We start from the raw sequence: 23,589 nt of genomic DNA on the forward strand, positions 1-23,589 counted from the left end.
AACGTAACCATTATGCCATCTGTTGGTCCCCTAAATCAGCTTTTTAAGCTCTCACCAACATAAAGTTATATTTAAATGTTTTGCTATAAATACGTCCTACAAGTGAGTAAAGTTATTCAGAAGAACTGACTGCTGAGAATGAAAGAAAATGGTCCAGTTTATTTAGGTGATTTATGGGGAATGTTTGCTTAACGGTGGTGTCAAAAGATATGTACAATTAGTATTTATAGTTGTCCAGTGAATGATTTTGATTATAGTAACAGATACCATTTTAGTTAAAATAATTTCCTTGGGGAGGGGTGATTCCAAGATGAAAATACAAGTGTCAATCTGATAAATTCAAATGTGGCTATAAAAGTTCTAAAAACTTGTGACTTAATTTCTAATGAGAATTACAAAATACTGAGAATTATTCATTGAAACAATAGAATACATGTACAGAAATAATACACACCCAAAGAGAGGGACTTGAATTGATGGTTAAGAATCTGTTTCTTCATTACTTTTTAATTATGTCTAATTTTTTAAAAAGTAGCAATTGTGTGCTCAGGGTATAATAGAACTGATCTCAGTATATAAAAAAATACCTACAGAGGTAAAATAAATTAGCCTGTATATGACAAGTAAGGTTATCTAAATTAAATGACTAGAGGAGAGTTGTAGGCATTGGTATGGTATGTTGGCCTTGGCTCAAAAGCGTGGAAAATGTATCCTCATTAAGAATTTGCATTTCCTGAAAATTGGAAGTGAATTTTGACCACAAGTTCCCTAAAGGGAATTCCCCAATTGGATAGTTCGAATGTGGCCCAGGAAATTTTCATAATGCAGTGGTGATTTCAGACCCATCTCATGTATTATACTGCTAAAGTAAGTAGCAAAATTCTGCAGAATGCCAAAACATCTACAGACACTGGAAAGTGATGCTGGCTAATGATAATACCTTGAAAGAAGACTTGAATTTAGTTCCTGAGTTGCATATTAATGACAGGCTTGAAATTATAACACAGAGCCTGCCGAATTTTTATTATGCAACTGCGGGACATAATATGACAGCCTCGTTTCAGATTTAGTTTCCAGATCCCAAAGAAATGGCTCTCAGTCCATTCGAGCCCTCACCAGTTTATGGACCTGAATGTATATCATTTCCTCAGAACTGAGGAGCACCTGTTCTCTCAGGTCTTAGACTTCAAACTCGGGTTTCCGAACCACTGGCCTGACATAGAACAACAGTCAGTTTTAAATATGCAGAGCACTACAGTTTATAAAATAGCACTGTGGCCACTGATGTTCTGCAGGACTGGTTTATGTTAACTACTCCACTAAGTATCAGTTCATCATTTATGGGAGTGTGGAAAATGGAGCACCTGTTCTCTCAGGTCTTAGACTTCAAACTCGGGTTTCCGAACCACTGGCCTGACATAGAACAACAGTCAGTTTTAAATATGCAGAGCACTACAGTTTATAAAATAGCACTGTGGCCACTGATGTTCTGCAGGACTGGTTTATGTTAACTACTCCACTAAGTATCAGTTCATCATTTATGGGAGTGTGGAAAATGAAGGCAGAGTAATAAATCTCTAAGGACTCTTCATACTTCATCTGACTAAATGTGTGAGGGCCATAATTGGGGAACTAAGATTGATACAGAAATCAACTGATTATAAGAACTTAAAATACATAACGTTTTTGAAGAAATGGGGCTGAAAATTGAGAATTTGATGACATTTTAATTTGTTTTGCAAACACAATAAGGCATAGCAAGTATTTATAGCATACAAAACTTTTAATGCAAAAATCATTAGGGTAGAGGCAAGCTTTCTGGTCATTTATTATAACATTGCTGGAAAATTTCCAAATTCCTATAGTATATAACCAAACATTTTATGTGTATATATTCTTGGCTAATTTAATATCAGACTTTGGTTGGGAAGCAAATATCTGTCTATCAGTGTCAACACAAAACCTAGTCTATTATCTTTCCTTCTTCTTTAAAACGTTTTTGTTTGTTTGTTTGTATTTTTGCTGTAGGGCATAAATGTTTACTAGAGACAGACAGAGAAAGTGAGAAAGCACCCTCCAGGGGGAATGACTATGCTGCAATCCCTTCTCCATTCTCCTCTTGGGATTTGGGGCAACACAAATATGTGCCCAGCATGTTTTACAAGCTGCTGGCCTGGGACTTGAACTGCACAGTTGGCCACATGGGATCCAGTCATCTCATCCACCACACCACCTGCTGGCCCATTCCAGCATTTTTTTTTTAATTTGCTATATAATTTTTTTTAATGTGCACTGGCTAGAGAGTGAGAGAGAGAGAGAGAGAGAAAGAGAGAGAGAGAGAATGAAAATAAGAAATCACCCCCCCAGGAGAAATGACCACACCACAATCCCTTCTCCATTCTCTTCTCAGGATTTTGGACACATTTGCGCACATGCCCAGAGTATTTCTCAAGCTGCCGGTCCAGGAATCATTTTATGCAGTTGGCCATGTAAGATCCAGCCACCTTAACCACCATGCCACCTGGCTGAGCCAGCATATTATTATCTTAATGATCAATATCTGTAAAATATTTTTCACTTCTCTTGTGCTCCATATTCCATTTTTATTCAGTAAGAGAGAGGAATTTACATGGTCTCTAACTATTTCACCTCTCAGGCTATCCCTATTAATTGGACAACAGATTATTTACTAAAATAGACAGGATGCCCGAAAACTCTGTTCTCAGCTCAGAAATACCCGGGCTGCACCTTGAAAAATCACTATGGTCCTCGATTATGATAATCATATGTAACCATTTTTTAGTTTCCTGATTGAGTTTCAACTGGTCAGCAATTTAAAGCTTTGGTCCTGGGCAACTAGCCTGAGTGAACCACTCCAAATGGATATGATGACAATTCTGAAACTTGGCACCATCCACTAGGGATATAGTCTCAATACCCTAGTGTAAGTCCCAGCTTCCGGCCAGGACAGTAGCAGTCATGGCCCATTTCTAGTCTCTCTTGAAAAATTAGTGACATTTCTGTTTGAGCAGACATCTCTGGTTGTGGACCAGAGAGAAGGGTCACAATGTCACAAGAACGATGATGTTGGGAACTCTTCTTGTTGATTTTATGTCTGTAGTGACTGTCTCATTAGCCTCCACTAGTATTAAAAATAAATTTAGAACATTTAAAAGAAAATCCAGAACTTGCTGCTTTTATCAATTGTTTATAAGTATTTCCTATGCTATAAGAGGTTCCCTTCCTAATTAGATTCTATTCCCTTTTAATAACTTACTCTCTTACTCCCTTCTACTATTGCATTTTATTGGTTTTCCATGTGAAATAGAGTAGTACTGTTGAGAGGAAATTCACTGTAAAGTTTGATTAGAGTTTTTTTGCAGACTTCTATTCTTACGTTAGGTAAGCATCACTTCACACTCTTGTATTACTCCTTAATCAACTTTATTAGGTGATTTTTATCGTCTGAGAGGCCTTTACCTAAAAAGAAAAAAAAGTTCAACATTTGCTGCAAACAACAGGGTCAAAACCTTCCCACCCACCATCTGTTTGTGTAGATAAAGTTTTATTGGGACACAGCTATGCTCAATTGTTTACATAGGGTCTGTGACTGTTTTCATGCTATGTGGCAGGGTTGCATAGATACAACAGAGATCATGACCAACAAAACTGAACATTGTAATCATCTGATCCATTACTGGACTGTTTACCAATTTTTTTCCATCTTGGACTATCTTTACAGAATGCAAACATATATTTCAGCTATTTATTGAGGATATTTAACATAGAGAAAAGTCATCAAAATTATTTTCTCTGATTTTGAATTAGAAGTGAAAAGAAATATGTGACATTTCATGCATATAGAGCTATGTGAAAGAGCTTATCAAGAAAAGCAATCTAGGGAACCAGCAGTTAGCGTAATGGCTATGTCGCTGGACTCCCACGTAGTCAACCACGGTTTGCGTCCCGAACCCGGGGGCTTAAAACTCACGCCGGGCGCGTGTGCGTGTGTGCCCAAGATCCCAAGAGGAGAATGGAGGAGAAGGGATTGCAGCGTGACCATCCCCCCTGGGGGGTGATTTCTCGCTTTCTGTCTTTCTGTCTCTCTCTGTCTGTCTGGCGAGTGCACGCGCCCTATAGCGAAAACCTCTCCAAAAAAAAAAAAAAAAAGAAAGAAAGAAAAGCAATCTATTATACTTTTAAGATTTTCTTAAAAAGTGGATCTTTGGCTATATCTTAATTTAAACAAAGCCAATTTTTTTAATTCTTATTTTTATAAAATAATTTAGGGGAAGTTGCTAAAAGTAATCATTTTGTAAAAGCGTAGTTCAACTTTAGAAAGCACATACTTGCATCGGCTCTCAGAATCAAACTCTCCAGGAGTTTGATGGATAGTTAGATGGATTTTATTCTTTTCTCTGTGCCCAAAACACTTTGATGTCATTTAGCTTTGATTTTTTTTATTCAGAAATTTCAACTTACACACAAGTTTTCAGAAGGCTTTCCATATGTTACACTGCAATATAGTTGTGCTATGTATAAACTTTTCCAAAGAAATTTAGAGACTTCCAAATAAAAGGCTTATTCTTTTGCCTTTTTAATTCAAAGAATACTTCCAAATGTAAGGCTTATTCTTTTGCCTTTTTAATTCAAAGCTCCATGCTGTTATGGAATAAAAAAGCCATAGTATGGCTATCCTTTTAACTTCTAGTTGAAAGTCAGATATACTTTTGTTTGAAGTTGTATGGCTTTGTTACAAATATATGGCATCAAAAATACTCTTCACTTTCTTGTGATTCATCTTTATTTTTTAAGAAGTGTGGTTTTGTTCTATTTTTCCCTTGTTTGTTTGTTTCCTGATTGCAGGGCAAGTTGTTGTAGTTGGGTACCAATGAAGCATCCAAAATTTCTGAGAAAGAGAGGGTGTGGAAGAGGATGCTTTATACACGATTACAGATGTATAAATGAAAGAAGAAAATCTTAGGGTATCATAGGTTCCCCCACTCATCCTTCATCTTGTAGTGCTTTGGAAGCTTCCTATAGGGGTCATTTTAGGGGGAAGCATCAAAATACCATTTCAGGACTTTGGATAGAAAGCACCGCAATTTAACAATATATTAAAATCTATTTTCATTTCCTGTACATACATTAAACAGAGCCAGAAGAGGCAGCCAGGGACTTCCAAACCTCCTCCACTGCTGAGTGCTGCTATCCACAGTATCGTTTTATGTGAGGCTTCCTAACCTGAGTAGTACCTTCATAGATTCACTTGGCTACATCTGAGAGAAGATTCTATCCTTAGGAATGGAAAATGGACCAATTTTCCATTTGGAAAATTTCCATATTTCTGCCTCTTTGTTTTATAGGAAATGACAAGTGACTTTTCAGTGAGCTTTACATTTCACTAAGGGCGAGAGAGTCTTTGAAAGTGTTGGTGTGCAGAGCTCTGTGTGTAGTAAGTGGTCAATATATGCTTACCGTTTCTATGTATGCATGAAGGGAGCCATTTAGAGTCCATTCTGGTTCCCTGGGAATATTTAATTTTAGAAACCATCCCTGTGATGGTAAATATAACAGTGAGACTTCAAGGAGATAAAGAAGTGGGGGGGGGGGACAAATGCTCTTGATACTAGTTTGCTGGTGAATTGTTTTAGTGGAGGTGGAAGGGGAAGACAAGAAAGGCAAAAGAAGGGAACTATTCACACAACAACCTAAGTGAATATAAGAGACTTTAAAGCCAGACACAAGAGTTCATTCCATTTTTGTGAAGTTTTAAGAAGAAGCAAAACAAAATTCATCCATGTAGATAGATGAATTTATCATCCTTGATAGATGTCTTCTGTACCCTGTGTGGGAGGATGGTGACTGAATGATTAGGGCCACAAGGGAAGCTTCTGGCTGATAGAAATTAAGATACATATCTTAATCTGAATAGTGGTTACATTACTGTCTAAATAGATATAAAAATTTATCAACTTCTCTACTTTCTGTACTTAAGATGTGTAAACTTTATAGCACAATAAAAATTTAAATCATGATAGTCTTAGAAATAGGTCATGAAGGGGACCCTTGACTTAACATGAATGCCAAATAGAGTTCACAGAAGAAAAGCATAGCAAACTCCTGACCTAAAAATTCTGCTGAGCTTTTAGGAACTTTTCTGAATAATTACTTCATTTTATTTTATTGCCAGAGAGCCTATGCACTTGCCAGAAAGAGAGAGAGAGAGAACAAACCCCCAATGGATATACTCACACCACTATCCCTTTTCTTTCATTTCTCCTTCCCATTAGGATTTTGGACACACACTTGCATGTGTCTGGTATGTTTTTCAAGCTGCCAGGGTTGGGACTCAACCACATTTTGCCATGTGGGATCCAGTTCCCAATGCACAGCAATTAACTCCTGTGCTACAGGGCCAACCCTGGATATGGACATTTACATTCATTTTTGTTGCAAAACATTTTGAACCTCCAAAGGGTGCTTAGCATACAGTCATATCACATCCATTGAGCTGCTGCAAAGTGAAAGCTGCTAAAGCAGATGAGGGGACTTCATAAAGTTTGTGGAGAAACAAAATAAGGTGTGAGTTTACTTTGGTGCAAAAAAAAAATTGAAACCTGTGCTTAGTATTTTCATAATAATGCATTTTCCGGGACCTTTTAGAAGACTGCTCTTTGTTCTGTGGACTCTTTGAGGACTTACTGCTTACAAGCAATGCCTTTTTGTGTTTGTTTGTTTCTAGATTGGCAGATTGCTACTTTGGCTTTACTCTTGGGCGGTGCGGCCATCATTCTCATTGCGTTCCTGGTGGGTCTGATTTCTATCTGCGTGGGATCTCGGAGGCGCTTCTACAGACCTGTTGCCGTCATGCTTTTTGCAGCAGGTAAACATATTCATTACTTTCAAACCGATATTAAAGTTTCATGACCCTTTCTACCATCCTCCCTTCTCATGCAGAAGCAGTATGTGTTCGCTGCATTACGTAAAGATTGAGCGATGTTTGTTATATTTTAAGGTAAATTGGCTCAAGGTTTATCATATTACCAGTGAAAACTGTGTTAAGCATTTCACAAAACGTTATGGCAACTTCTAAACTTCTAACCAACACATGAATAAATAATACTCCTTTACAAGGCCATTGCCTTAGGAACTGTAACAGATGTATTTACCAACAGTCTTTTCACATCCAGTTGTTTTCCTCCTTTTATGATCCCTTTGGTGAGCTTAAGGCACCATTATTTTTTTCTGACGTGAAATTGAAAAAATAAATTCCAAAACATATACCCTTAAAGGCATAGCTTTCTTTGGAAATAAACATGGTTATACAGAAAAATCACAACATCCAACCTGAGCCATCAGACCAGTCAATTATATGAGGTCAATCATGTATTCATTAATTTAACAGTCATCATTCTATGAAGCACAGCTTCGATTAAGATACCGATCAGGGTAAACTAAGAGAGCTATTTAGAAAAAGTGCTTGCAGGCTTAAAGCCCAGGACATTATTTGATGTGAGTTTTAATTTTCTTTTATAAGAATATCCTTGAATATATTGTTCTTTTTGACTCAAACTGAAATATTCTTGTGGTACCTCCAATTTACCCTGTCAGTCACATCAGATTTGAAGACTGCAAAATAAGCCCCTGTAACTGTCAATAATGAAGACACTGACGGAACCATCTAGGCTGTTAGATGGAATTTTAAAAGCTGTTTAAAGATTGGAATAGATGAAATTTCTCAGAATTTAAAGGGTAGCTTGAGCTAAAATATAAAATAAAATCAGAAGCATTCTACTGCCCCCTGCTGTTTCTAAAACAGTTCATCTCCTTAACACCACTGAAGCCTGATCAGGATGTAGGTGTCATAAAAATGAAGATCTGAAAGGCTGAAGAAATCCAGAAGCACATATAACTCATTTTTTTTAATGTGACTTGCTCAAGATCATGTAATAATTATGGGCCAACGTGAGGTTGGGAAGCTACCAGATCTTAAACTAGTGGTTCATTCACTGCTGATTTCTGGACTCATTCATGCAACTCTTTCTTGCATGCCTATCAGACTAAACATTATAGTAAGATACCTGTAAAACTCACCTATGTTTCACCACAGATACTTTATTAATACACTGGAAAGCATGATTACAAAAAACTGTTTAGCAGTCTTAGGTAATAACCATAGTATCATTATTTTAATGTACTCCTGCATAATGAACGTCTCTGTTGTAAAGAATTTAGTGCCCTTGAAGAGTCCCCTAAAAAGCCCATCCCTACTTTCTAGTTTATTTCTTGGGTCATGGAGATACCATGATTCTTTTACTGTTTTTCAGAATGAAATAACTTAGACATTTTAATTGTAGTGTAAATTTGTCTTTGCAACTAGGACATATTAACATAATGATTAGATTATCAGTTGTAATAGAATTTTTGATAAATTGTTCTGAAATTATACACCATTATTTAAAACTGGAATTCTGGCTTTTAGACTACACAGACATTCCTCATTTTAGGATGATATGGGCGATGTTTTAGTCTAGTCTTCTTTTTTTTAAAACTTTATTATTTATTCAATTTATTTATTTTTTGGAGAGGATTTTGTTATAGGGCACGTGCGCTCGCCAGAAAGACAGAGACAGACAGAGAGCCAAAAAGCAAGAAATCAACCCCCCAAGGAATATGGTCACTCTGCAATCCCTTCTCCTCCATTCTCCTCTTGGGATCTTGGGCACGCATGCACACATGCCCAGTGTGAGTTTAAGCCACCGGGTCTGGGACTTGAACCATGGTCAACTACATGGGAGTCCAGCAACATAGCCATTACACCAACTGGTCCCAATTCCATTTATTCTTTATCTTACTATGCAATGGCATATGCAGAATCTTAAAGAAATCCATTGTAATGGAATATATATCTATTATAAACTTGTCTAGAACAGTAATAGAAAGTTTCTGCTTTTTTTCCCTAAAAAACAAAAGCTGTATTTTTTCCAAATACAGTAAAATTTGTGAAAATAAGTACTGGTTGGTACAGAAAATGAATTGTAAACGAACCTACGTTAAAGGTAATGGGTTTTGCCAAGAATACAGATTTTGATTTAGCTCCAGCTACCACAAATATTAGTAAATTATGAAATAATGAAAGGAATTCCAGCAGCAAAATTCATACGGTGCTATTCTACCTGCTGAGTTCTAAAATGAACCTTATACTGCAACATTTTTTAAATGTACATGTGCTGAGATTTAATTTTACTCATTCTCTTTTAACCCTGTGATTACGGAAGCTTGTTTTGAAATAACCATTAGTTCAGCATTCGCTTTGAATATAAGCAAGGTAAAACTTACTGGTTATTTGTAACATGTCATGAAAACGTTTCTCTCTCTCCATTGTAAAAGCCATTAGAGAGTTGCCATTATTGATTTGGGTGTAAGATTTGCAAGGTTAGAAAATCTGCCTACTTGAAATAATGCTAGCTAAAGTTATGCTTGTATATTTTGCTTACTTCTTAGTAATGATATTTATTCCAGGGGTTGGCTTGTCTCACTTGGAATGCAGTTTAGTGGTTCTTTGTAAATGTGTACTTGGGATCCTTTTTCCCTTTTACTTGTCTTGGTCTGCATTTCTCATCTCTTCTGAAAATGTGTTCCTCTCCAAATAATGTCAAGTCTTGTGATAACAAGCAATATTTTGTTCACACACATGGAGAATGACACCTATCTCAACAAAGAGAGTCTTTCATTTCTTCTGCTAAAATGTGCAGTGCATAAAATCAAAACAGACATGTCTCTACTACTTGGAAACATCTCTATCCAGGATGGCATACCTTTCTGAATTCAGTGCTGTGTGCTGCTATGCCTGGTACTCATAGGCACTCAATAAATAGTTTTTGAATGAACGATGGAAAGAAGACTAAGGCATGTCACTAATAATCTGGTGAAGGAAAACAAGCATGTAAATAGTTAACTAACTCTCATTCAGTTTTATTTTGTTTTATTAGATTTTTGCCATGGGGCACGTGTACTTTCCTGGGGGGGGGGAGAGGAAAAGTGAGAAATTATCCCCCAGAAGAGTTGACCATGCAGGAATCCCGTCTCCATTCTTCTCCTAGCATTTATTTTAGGCACACATGCGTACACACCTGGCATGATTTTCAAGCTGCCACGTCTGGGACTCAGACCCTTGTCAGCCATGTGAGTCCAGCACTTTAACCACCAGACCACCAGCTGACTCCTGTCATTCAGTTTTTTTAAAAGCCATTTCTCTCTTAGGGACATATGAAACAGCAAGTTTCACATGACCACAAAGTGAGGACCAAAGCGACTCAAGAAAGTATTAACTATCAAAATGATTTTTTTCATTTATTTATATTTTCGTTCATTTATTTCACAAATATATCAGGCAGTTACAGCATACAAAGTGTATATCTTGATCTAAGATAATACACTCTAAGGATTTTTACTGAAAACTGATGATTGAGTCTCATAAAGACGGTCAAACAGATTTTTAAGATTTTATCTTCTCAGAACCAGTAGATAGCATAGCAGTTATGTTGCTTGACTCCCACATGGCTGACTATGGTTCAAGTCCTAGACCCAGTGGCTTCAAACTCATGCTGAACAGGTGTGTGCGTGTGTGTGTGTGTGTGTGTGTGTGTGTGTGTGTGTGTCCAAGATCCCAGGAAGAGAATAGAGGAAAAGGGATTGTGGCATGTCCATCCCCGCTGAGGGGGTGATTTCTCGCTTTCTGTCTCTTTGTCCCTCCGGCAAGTGCATACGACCTATAGAGAAAAAAAATCTCTCCAAAGAAAAAGATTTGATCTTCTATTTTTCTAATGTCCTTCATTTAGTGAGGGCTTATTACCTGCTGGAATAGTTGCTAGAAGAACTAAGAACTACCCATCACTGCAGCCCGGCTAACACATTGCCTCATTTTCCATGCCTCTCCTACCCATTGGTCTTAGATGTCTCAACTTCAGAAATATCTGACTCTATAAATGAAGATTTATAGTAGTAATGCTGATAATAATAATTAACTGGGTACCTACCATGTGCCACACTGATAGACATTTAACACATGCAGTCTGTGATGTAACAATCTTAAAATAATTTCTTTTTCAAATATTATCACTGAGAAAACAGATTCAAAAAAGTTAAGTAGTTTCCTCCGGTTCTCCAACTAGTAAGTTGCAGAGTCAGGGTTTAAATTCAGGGCATCAGTCTGACTTGAAGCCCGGAGATGGACTCGTGAGTCATCTTTACTTGGGTCCATGTCACACACAGAGAAAACAGAGTAAAATCCACCATGATTTTGAATTCAGTTGCCAACTACGTATTGCAGCTGGAGTCCACTCTGTAACTTTAGTTCTCCCATCTCTCGGGAACACCCACCTGAAGGAAATCAGCAACTTGAGATGTCATAAAGGCCTCAGTGCAGCCTGGCTGAACCACTGCACATAATAAAAGCTGTACACGATTCCAGCACAGTCGACAATGGCGTAGTTCTTTCTCTGTAACTGATGAGGATAGATAATACAGGATGTGATTCTGCTAACTGATAATGTGATTCTCTTCACTAAGGACTTGATGAATGTAGAGGCATCACTTCTTTCTAAGTTTATTTTTTTTATTGTCTGGATTTGAACTTTCTGCAGATCATTTTTATGCCCCCCAGGGCCTTAGGATGATTGTTTTACCTTTCCCCCCAAGGCCTGTAATACAAATTGCAGAAAATTCTCAGCCTCTTATAATTCAGATTTTCAAAAAAAGAATCCTTGTTTATTGTATTGTTAAAGATGTTTCCTTTCTGTTATATCCATAAAAGGCCTCCTGGAAATGACTGTTTCTGCAGAACAGTGATTTTTTTTGTTTGTTTTCAGAGTCCTGCAACTGATTATCATCTCTGAGTTATCTCTGGTTAGAGGCTTGTGTTTTGCACCCCTGTCGCCATCCTATAAATCACAGCGAGATAGCAAGTGCCTTTGGAGTGTAGATTTTGACAGAAAAATCAGCCTCCAACTCAGATTTCAAACTTAAAGGGAATTCCACTCACAGATCTTTGGACTCTCTATTATTTTCCATGTGTCAATATCCAACTACCCTTTGATTAGAATAGTTTACAGTTTCACTTTCTAACAGTTTTAAAGTACTCCTACTTGTAGGAATTAAATATGTAATTAAGATTAGGGAACAAAATAATTTGTTAGTTTCATATTTGCCCTTCATGGGTAAATGCTTTCATTCTCCAAATTATTATTTTGTTTTGTAAATTTTACACCTGATAGAACTAGTTGGTAAAGCCTATCGAGTCCACCTTTAAATGATCTCCTATGTCTGTGCTTTCTTTACATACACCACCATTATGAGGCCACAGCTATTCCTCAAGTGGAACATCTCAGTTCCCAAGTATGGATTTCCTCTATGTCATTTTCTTTTTGTATGATAATATATGATCTAAGATGTCTGTGGGACTCCTTCCTTTCCTTTGCTTAGAATCTATTATAGTTGTGCAGTTCTTTCTCTATGGTCTTTTCTTTGCCTTGACGTTTCTTCCCCACAAGTACACAGGTTTCAAGCACTGACTGACCTCCTAGGGGCCTGTCGTTCCCTCATCTCTTCATCTCTTCTCTAGGTAGTCTGCCTTATACACAAGCACATGAGTGCATTTTCTGAAATACTAATCTGGTCTTGTCACTTGCCAGTCTGCTTTCACCAGAAGCAGACTCTGAGATACAATGAAGCGCAAAAACTTTGAGACTTAAAAGGAGTATGGTAAGGGATATAGGAATGAAACATGGATCAGAAGGCAACCCATAAAGGGTATAATAGCAAGCCAATTGTTGCTCAAGCAACTCAAGTGTAATCTTCCAGGAGAAACCCAGAGAACCGGTGGCTTATGGCTATGTCACTGGACTCCCATGTAGTCAGTCGACCACACCCTCCTATACTATCTCTAGTATCTACAGTCGCCCTCCCTGCTATTATATCTTCCAATAATGATATTAAAATTAATAATATCATTAAAGATATAATAGCATTATTAATATATAATATTTTATTTTTGTATTATATTTACAGTGTATATTCCTTTTTCCAGCACAATTACCGTGCATATAAGTCAAGACAAAGACATTGCTACACACATCAGCAGCAGCAAATAGTTTTCCATTTTTTTTCATAATTTAAAAAAAATTATTCTTTTTTTTAAACACTTGATTGCTATACATCATTTGATATGTAAAGAGAATTTACCCAACATGCAGTACTTCTCAGACCAGTCCAGTTGAGAATACTATACATGTTATCATTAAGAGGTAATAAACCATTTCTGTGTCCCACAAATGTCATGACTCTATTTTTTCTCCCTGATTTCCTTCTCTATACTATTTCCTACTCCACCCTCCCCATCCACTCTGTCTTCAATGTTCATAACTATTTTCACTGCTTTTATGTCCTTCAAAATTTCAATCTTTACCATAGAGTGTGGATAATTGGCATATATTAAGTGTATTCATACAATACATTTCTTTCATAGCCAGGCTCACTTCACTCTTCCATATTCGACCACTTTCTATCAAATGCCAGGGTCTTGTTGTTTTTTATTGCTAAATAGTATTCCATAGAGTATATGTGCCACACTTTTTCAGTCCATCTGTTCATGGATATTTGGCCAGCAATCCAATATATAATGCCTTTATTTCATAGTCTGGCTTGCCTCACTTAGCATTAAATATTGAAAAGGTTGAAAAATAACCTCTTAAAAGCAGGAAAAAAACACCCCACAAGAATTAGTACCTTTAATTCTTATCATGGCTCTATGAATACAATTTTGTGGTTGGCAATTTTGTTGCCTCTTTTCAAAACAGTGTTTGGGTGGAGGGGAGGGGGGGGACATAAAACAAACCTCACATTCCCTTCAAATTCTAAAATTCTCCATAACTTACCTATACTGTCTCTGAGGCAGAGCATAGAAAATACCACAGCCTGTGCCTATTGTATTTCATTGGTTGATGGTAAAATAGAAATAAAGTATTGTGACATTTTCCTAACTTCTAAACTCTAGGATTGTTTTTCTTTTCTTTTTGCTTCAAAGAAGCAGTTTACCTGCATCTATATGTTTTATTAAGTGCAAAAAATTATTTGTAATACAGGATTATATTTTTCCCTCAACTTTGTTATTATATGTATATTTTTCCCTGTGATTCTAAAGAGAGCAAAATAATTTAGAGGCATAAAGCATTATTGGGTAATTTTCACCCTGCTCCAGTACAACAAAGGTCTAAGAAAGCTGTTGAGGAGAGTATGCCAATGGAGCCTAATGGAGCTGTAGTTCCACTTTTCCATTAGAAGGAAATTATGTCATTATATTATACCATGGAGGCCAAATATTTGCTAAATAAAACACATTGAAATGAATTCTAAATGCAGCCTAGATAGCCACCTCACTCCAGAAACTGACCAGTTCACAAAAGCAATAGTGGAATCCTTTTAGGATATAATTCAGATTAATTCTTCTCTGCTTATACTCTCCCAGCAACTGCCTGTCACATGTATAATGAAACCTGGCCCCCTAACCATGGTTCATGAGGCCATCCATGAATCCTCTGGGTCCTGCTGTCTCTTTGGTTTCATCCCACGTTTCTCTCTTTCTCTGCTATCTGTGCTATGCCCTCAGCCTTCTTACTGATGTTCCAGTCCACCATATGTGCTCCCATGCTAAGAGTTTTGCACTGTCCATTCCCTCCACCTGAAATATTCACCTACTGTCTTATAACCTGCACCTGAGTTCATTCAGATCTATGTTCATATATTCACTTCCCCATGGACGCCTTCTCCTGCCATCGATCTTCAAGAGCAACCTTCATCCCTATCTTTTCCTGCTTTCCTGGGTTTTCATATCTCAACCATACTTACCATTATACTCTGTATTTATTTACTACTGGACTGCCTACCTGTGACAGAGACAAGATTGTCCCTTTCAATACCAATAATCCTTTACACTGTATCACTTTAGAAACATTCACATATTGATTGAATGCATGGCTTTGTTGAATGAGTAAATGAGTTGCCGTAGGTAACTAACGTTCGTGTACTACAGTCATATCCTGGCAAGATCAGCCATGATTTAACTAGCAACCAAAGGATGGAAACCTAAGGAAAAATGCTTTTTTTAAAAGTACTTCATAACTAGATTCTTTTTTCTTCTGTAGTTCATGGTTGATAGTAATTGGCTGCTTGTTAGTTTGAAGATATTTAAAGCATGAAAGTTTCCTTTTCTTCACAAAAGCACAGAGCCAGCTGAATTTTTTTTTAAAGTTACTATACATTTTAGCATTTACTGGTTGGAAATAGATGAAATATGGGTTATATAATATGCTTTCAGCTGAGTCCTACCAATGACCTAAAACATTTTCTCAGATTTAAACTAAAATGTGTGATATCTATTTTGAGTTGAGAGGTTCTCCTTTTATGTGATCCTATGTGTCTGTTTATCTACTCTCAGTAGTAACAGGATGGTAGGGCGGCGCTGCCTTAGAGCAGTGTTGAATTACAGGGCAAAGATGTTTGGAATTCTTATATCTCATTCCAGGAAAATCCCTTGACCCCTAGTCAAAACTTTAAAGAAAGTAAAGGTTTTAGAGAACCATACCATCATGAATGTGCTATTGTTATCAATTGTATGCTGGGGACAGAGACTGTTATGTAGACTTTATAGGAACATTAATCTTACTGATAATAATGATCTCTTACAGGTGCTGACAATAGAGGAGAGCAGATTTTTTTAAAAAGATTTTTGCTATAGATCATGTGCACTTACCAGAGAGACAGAGAGACAGAAAGTGAGAAATCTCTCCCCCGCCCAGAGAGATGGCCAAGCCACAATCCTTCTCTTCCATTCTCCTCTTGGGATTTTGGTCATGCACACACTCAACACCCAGCATGAATTTCAAGCCTCCAGATCTGGGACTTGAACCACAGGCAACTACGTGAGACTCCAGTGATGTAACCATTATGCCATCTGCTAATATCAAGGAGCGTAGATTTTAAAACATAAAATTCCAGTTTAATTAGATACAATATCCATCCTATTGCTTATTTTTTTAACTAATAAAGTATATCAAAAATATATATAGGGATCAGCAGATAGTGTAATGGTTACGTTGCTGGACACCCACATAGTCAACTGCGCTTCAAACACACCAGGCACGTGTGTGTGTATGTGTGTGTATATCCAGGGAGGCGCAAAATCCCAAGAGGAGAATGGAGGATAAGGGATTGTTGGGTGTCATCTTTCTTTCTTTCTTCTTTTTTTTTTTTTTTTTTGTATGACTATGCCACATTTTATTTATCTATTTTTTTATAAATTTATTTATTTTTGTATATACATTCCATTCAATCGCATTGTTTAGCTTACAATGTGAGCATTTCAATATGTGAACATTTCTCCCCAGTCCCGTTGATCAAAATATCTTCAACCGATAACGCCACACCTCCCCATCCCGTCAATGCTCTACCTCCGTATCCCTTCTCCAAATGTCCTTTGTTAGGCCACACTCCTCCACACACACCTCATCTGATCATCTTTCTGGGGACTGATTTCTCACTTTCTACCTCTTTGTCTCTCTCTTTCTCTCCCGCAAGTGCACATGCCCTACGGCAAAAATCTCTCTAAAACAAAACAAAACAACAATATATGTACTTTTGACTGTGTCAAAGTTTGTTCTTTTCTCCTTTCCCTTAATTTTTCATGATTTTATTTTTGTACTTCAAGAATTTACAGTATTTTTAAGATGAATTAAACAATAAACATTTTAACCCAAAACTTACATCACTGAGCAGGGATTGATAAACTTTGTTTGTAAAGGGCCAGAAAGTAAATACTTTTGGCTTTGTGGGCCATATGGTCTCTGTTGCAAGTCCTCAACTCTGTTGTGTGGACAGTGCATAAATTAATGAGCATACCTGTATTCCAATAAATCATTGTTTCATTGTTTAAAAACTAGCAGATCACATCAGGTAGTTTATCAACTCCCGCTATATATATATAGTGTGTGTGTGTGTGTGTGTGTATATATATATATATATATATTCCAGACTTTTTAGGGAGAAAATTGCCTATTTCTTGAGGGTAAAACCTTTCATTTTGTCAAAAATGAAGCAGATCCATCCCATAAATCCCTGTATTTTATTTAAAGGGATTTAAATAAACTACAAACTATGTAGTAATTGATCCAATAGGAAGTTATAAATCTTAAGTGGAAGACGTCATCTCTTGTATATTCCAGTTTCTCACATTTAAAAATAACCACAGGATAATTACCACATTAATTTCAGATAGTTAAACAAAAACAAACTTCCCCTTCCTGATTAATTCGTTTGGTTTATTTTATTAGGTATGACTCATCACATTTCCCCTTTAGTCCTGACTGAGAACTAAGTTATAACTAGGAACTTCGTTTTTGTAGCCATCATTACCTAGGTTTCCAGTATGCCATCTCCCATGCCACTATTGACTTAAACTTCTTCTTTGAAAGTAGGTGGGAAGTAGCTATGTAAATATTGTCTGTTGAATCTCACAGAAGGGGGGTCTTATTGGTTGTGGCTTCTTAACAGAGAGGACTTTTGAGCCTGATTTTTTGTTTGTTTGTTTGTTTGTTTGTTTCAATTCCTTCTCCTTCATTCTTCTCTTGGGATTCTACAGATGCACACACATGCACCCAGCATGATTTTCAAGATGCCCGGTTTGGGAATCAAACCTTGGTTGACCATGTGGGAATCCCACGCCTTAAATAGCACACCATTTGCTGACCCCTTGAGCCTGTTTTTAAAGATGAGAGGCATGAACTAGATGAGAGGAAAAGAGTGAAAGTAGTTTGGGGTCCGAGTAATACAAGCAGACACCAGGTAGGACTTTCTGGAATGTTGGGCTGAATTAGATGGTATTATGAAGCAAGAACGAAGCACATCTTGAATCACAAGTTGACCAGTTTCATCAGTAGAAATTAATTTGAATTCTCCACTTCCTCAGGAGCATGAACAAAAAGCAAGGACTTTATTTGGTATTGGGGTCACTATTCTTTGGGGAGCTATTTATAGATTTTGTGTAGTGGAACAGTTAAGCTTAACTCATGCTACTTGCTGTAGTACTGATAACAATGTATGAGTTTGTTAAAAGAGAATCATTACTTTATGTGCTTATATAAATTATTATATTGTACTAATTATCTCATCAAATACCAGCAATGACTTACTAATTATTAACAGGGTAATTCTTAAATTGTTGTACAAAAATATTTAAGCAAGAAAAGTTCTGTTGGATATCTTAAAGTATACTATTTAGAATAACCAATGCTTTATATTTTTTACTTTTATGTTGATTTGTTTCTCTCTCAGTTGTTTTACAGGTCTGCAGCCTGGTCCTTTACCCAATCAAGTTCATTGAAACTGTGAGCTTGAAAATTTACCATGAGTTCAATTGGGGTTATGGTCTGGCCTGGGGTGCAACTATATTTTCGTTTGGGGGTGCCATCCTTTATTGCCTGAACCCTAAGAACTATGAAGACTACTACTAGAACCAATAGTCTCAAATTAAAAACAACAACAACAACAAAAACAACCATCCAACAACAGGATTACGTCTGCATCTTTTCTAATTCACTGTTTTCTAAAACACTTGTGGAGCATCAAGCAGTTTGCTCAGTTGATTTAATATCTTTTGCCTTTTGGCTGTCAACATCATAACCAGCTTTTACATCCATTTTAGGGACCTGCACAAATTAAGAGAGCTGATTAGACATAGGCAAATGCTGCAAACTTTCAATATGTTCATGTCATTTTTCTTGACAAGTGAAGGGTCTATATGACAGCAACCATTGTGAGAAACTAGTTGGAATGAGGATTGCCTGAATCTCCTATTGCCTGCAGGGGAACAGCTGGCATAAGCAACATTTAGAAGTTCCTTTGCACTGACAAGGATTCCACTGTTAGAGCCCTTATTGCCTGCTTATCCCAACCAATGACTACATTGGCTGTTGGTTATTTGCTTGAGTGAGCTCTTGAAAAGTGAACTGCCCTTCAGCATCTAATGGGAATTGTGAATGTAACTGGTTAATGGTACACATTCCACTTTAAAGAATACTCTCCTTAATGGGAGGTTATGCTTTGGCAATCAGCATCTCCCTGGGAAGGGAGTCAAGACTTGGTAACTTGCTTTTTCTGACGTGGTTAGACATTGTGCCTCAGCCCTATCTAAAATGGGGGAAAATCGAAGGTCTCTCCTTTCCCTTGGGCAACCAGAAAGAAATATGCATGAGTTGCTTTTGTACCCTTTAAATCATTTACCAAACATTGCAGCAAAAATTGTGCATATGTAACAAGCTTAAATATTTTTATAGAAGGTGAATCATCAGTATAAATGGTAATAAGTTGCTCCCTAACCCTCCACATACGTTTGCCTATTACACATAAAATTAATATTTGCTCTAGTGAAGTGGTTTGAACACTTAACCTTGTACACGTTGTTAAGAGGCTTAGATTGGTATTCACACTTATTTACCGTACAAAAGTACATATATCCTAAAGCTTTTGCTCTATGTTCTCTACTGTTTCACTGGAAAGTGTTAAATAGAATCACCTAAGAAGAAAAATTGAAATGGTGTTAATCTGAAAATTAATGATTCTTTTGTAAGCACTGTAGTTCAAAAGAGAGTAGCATTTAGCATAATTGTTTTGTGTAAAATTCATTAAAATAGAAGGCTGCTATTTTTTGCAAGTATTTTGAATGTCTTCATTTTAAAAAAAAGGACTAGCGATAGATTTATATAAATGTCTAAATGTTTCAGTAAAGGAGTAGAATTCATCTCGTTATCACCTGGTCCTCTGAAGTTAACTGATGGTCTAACTGACTTGTGGGCACAATTATGATAGATTTATGTTGAGGAAATCATTTACTGACTGTTCAAAAGAAAGAAATACCAATAATAGGGAATAAGTTTGCAATTAATCACACATTGCAAACTTGTGTTAATTCTGTTTAATATACAAATTTGGAGAGTTTAATTATAAACATATTTTTATATCAAATATACAGTACAAATATAAAAGTTATAAATAATTATTTTTGTTAAGAATGACACTAAAATAGTATGTTCTGGTTTGGGCCCTCTTGCAGAAAGAAGCCTTGGGAAAAAATCATTTAAAACATACCTATGTGCTATTGCATTACAAAATCCATTAAGAGCAGGACCACATCAATGGTATTTAATAATTTGCTTTACCTCTCAAAGCAGAAGTTCTGCTTTCAGCTTGTCTTAAAAATAATTGCCAAAAACATCAGCCAAAAAATGGGAAAGAAAGAAAAACTATTTTATTATTCCAATGCTAAGGGGAAAAAAATCCACTCATCTTATGAATTTTCTATAGAATCACAAAGTAAATATGAAGCACCAGGCTTATTTTGATCTTAGCAATGATAGACAAATATGATTAAATGCGTCCTAGAGAGAAACCTTTATTCAAGTATATGATTCTGTAAAGGATCATAAGAAACTCTGAGTCCAAATTTTCCAAAAAGACATTAATATAACATTATAGAATCTTTTGAAGCAATTTTCTTGAGAAATAGTAAAATCTGGGACAGCCTGGCTTACAGTTAATTGCATATTGTCAGAGCAGCATGAGAAATACGATATTTGGATAGTGATTTTGGCTACTAAACACCATCTATTGTGAGACGATCTCTGTTTCTGAATAATGAAAGAGCAGTATTTTGGTGCTGACATCAATAAGGCACTTTTCTCAGTCCTAGTAGAGGATGCAGTGTGCTGTTAGACCGATATTACATCTCGAGTCCTATCAAGTGTTCATTCTCTGTCAATGTGACAAGCTGGAAAATGACAGAATATGTTATAGGTGGAGGCACACATATTTGCAGTTTACTGAAAAGTAGATTCCTCATATAACTCATTTTCTTTCCCAGTGAAGAGCTCTATGCTATATTTCTACTATCACCAATATTTGGAAGCGTTTCATTAATAACAAGCTCAGTACAACCTGAAAATTGTTGTTCATGCAAAATACTATTTTGTTTATCAGGACACGAGTGAAATTTTCACCCACATAATCTTATGGCTTTGCAGCTTTAGGTTTGTTTGATGTTTTCTTAAGCAAAATTGTTAACCACAGACCTATTGTTTATCTTAGAGAGATAGAGAGAGAGAGAGACACACACACAGCATACAGTACTCAGCAGGGCTAGTTATTTGGATTTCTTGCACAACTATTAGCTTTTTATAAGTTCAACGTGTAAATTTTAAAGACATAAATATAGAGAGACCTATGTGTTTGAAATATAAATGATATATATGGATTAGCATGTACCTGTATATTATTAAACATGCAATGAACTGACTGGTAAGTGACGTCTAATTGTATGGCTAGCACTGTAATTTATTCAGACTGTATTTTTGTACAGAGCAGCGTACACTAACCTATGCCTCTGTGTCCTCTTTAATGCCTAAAACTGTGCCTAGAAATTTCATCTGTCTTAAAAAAATAAATATACTTCATGCTGTTTATGCTATTAGTTTCTCTACTGCTATTCTGTATTTATTATTTCTAAATACATGACATGTTTACTATTTAAATATGAATTCATTATATCCTGGTTATTTTTCTTGACAGTCATCTGGGGGAAACTTGTTTATCACTCCAGTGATTTTGAGTTTGCAGTTTCGCAATCAGTTCTTCATTTAATGATTTTTGTAGTTGACATGAAGTTATCTATGTGGAAAAAATAAAAATAAAAGTGTTTCACTGATGTGAGTTGACTTCGTGTCTTCTCTGCTGTCTAAGCCTTTTAGACAGGGTTTCTAAATTACATCTTCAGTTCATTTTCTTTTTTAAAATATACATTATTTAGAAAACACAACTTAATACAACGTGTTCATTTTATTTAAAAAAAAAAGATTTTTACATTTTTATCTTGTGTTCTCTCCCACGATCCTTTCTGTCCTCTGCACCTGAGTTATATGAACAATCAGTGATAAAAAGAAAGGAATACTATTACCTGTCTTTTTCAACTTTCTGTTTTAAAATGCACAAAATAGAGACGCAGTGTAGGCTACCATTTTTCCTACTGCCTAATCGCACAATTAGAAACAGGAGTAGTGAAGGAATTTGACATTATACTCTGGGTTTTATGTAGTTTTTAGTATTTGCAGACAATGTTCAAGCAGGCTTACCTGGCATTATCGTCACTATTTAATTAGGGAGGCAGTCTAAATAGCATGCTATGGGCTTGCATGTGTGTGCGTGCATGTGTGTGTGAAGAAATTCATGAAATTAATGTCAAAAGTTATCATCACCTTCTGGTGTCTAAATAGTGAATATACTTGGAAAGCAATTTAAATTAGACACACAATAAAATTCACTTGTGTGTATGCCAGAAATTTTTCTAGAAGATATAAATAAATAGAACCATATGCAATTGAGCAACCTTTCTTGTGTTGATAAGGTCAGTTTGAAATTAGATATATATGTTTTAAAGATATTATTTCATGTCTCATCTGAACCTTCAAAGTTTGAGAGGTTCACAGTACATTTTGTCTACTAAAAAGAAAATACTGCAAACTATCTGTAAGCCTGTAATATTCAAACATATGCACATTTAAGTATGGATTCTTAACATTTTTACAGTTTTTCTAATGTTTTAGAAATTTTCCTTCTCAGTAGCCTTACTCTTCTAATTTGACAGAGTAGCGTCATTCATTTGATGTATAATATTTTCAGTATATGTGCTTTCATTTTTACACAGAATTCTCATGAGCAAATTACCTTTACAAACATGTCTTGCCTGGTAATTATCCATGACCCAGTTTCTCTGAATTTGGAAGACATGGAGACATAGCATCACTAGGATTTGACAGGGAAAATCCTTTTCCTTCAGAGGTTTCATTGTGAGCATAAAATGGGGAAAGCAATTTCAATTTACTTTTCCATAAAGGCCATATGGCCTATTAGCAGTTTGTCTTATTAAGTCAGGTTCATGCTATGTCAACACAATGTTCCATTTTGATGGTTTTTAAGTCATTCTGGTTAGAAAATAAATAGTGGAATTATTTTGTATTCTATAGACTAAGCCACTGAACACTTAAATAATTAATTTATTTATCAAATTTTCATGTTGTGACTTGATGTTAATAGCTTTTCGGAAGTGCAGTGTTAAATGAGATAGGATGAAAAGAACAAATAAAAACTGGAATCAACTGCTTAGGAGTATTTTCACAGGAAGTACTAATTTATTTGAATAACTTCTTTGTCAAGTATTGGGACACTGGGTCATAGCAACTTAATCTCAATAGTTAAAATCAAACTAAATAACAAAACCTCATATAGTAAAATGCCAATAGTTTTCTTATATAAGGCAGGCAGTTTTGGGAACTCTTTGCAAAGCCCTCACATTTCTAACAAGTAAGTGTTGTCCTGGTCAGAGGGTCCATATATCTGTATTTGGATGAACTGTTTTTGAAAAGTCACCAGCTAGGTAACCCTCACATTTATATTCCAGAAGTAAGTCTGTTGGTTCCAAAGTATAAC

General features: G+C 36.1%; 1 protein-coding gene across 1 annotated transcript in view; it reads left to right on the top strand.

Moving 5' to 3' along the window:
• Positions 1-21,640, top strand: part of TMEM47 (transmembrane protein 47) — a 35,635-nt gene extending 13,995 nt beyond the window's left edge. The window contains exons 3-4 of the mRNA XM_014582231.2: positions 6,746-6,886; positions 18,388-21,640. Of these exons, the coding sequence (XP_014437717.2) occupies positions 6,746-6,886; positions 18,388-18,566 (320 nt within the window). The 3' untranslated portion in view covers positions 18,567-21,640. The remainder of the gene's footprint in view (positions 1-6,745; positions 6,887-18,387) is intronic.
• The last annotated feature ends 1,949 nt before the right edge of the window (positions 21,641-23,589 follow it).

Source organism: Tupaia chinensis, unplaced genomic scaffold, assembly GCF_000334495.1.
Source record: "Tupaia chinensis unplaced genomic scaffold, TupChi_1.0 Scaffold142961_1, whole genome shotgun sequence".
NCBI classification, from domain to species: Eukaryota; Metazoa; Chordata; class Mammalia; order Scandentia; family Tupaiidae; genus Tupaia; species Tupaia belangeri.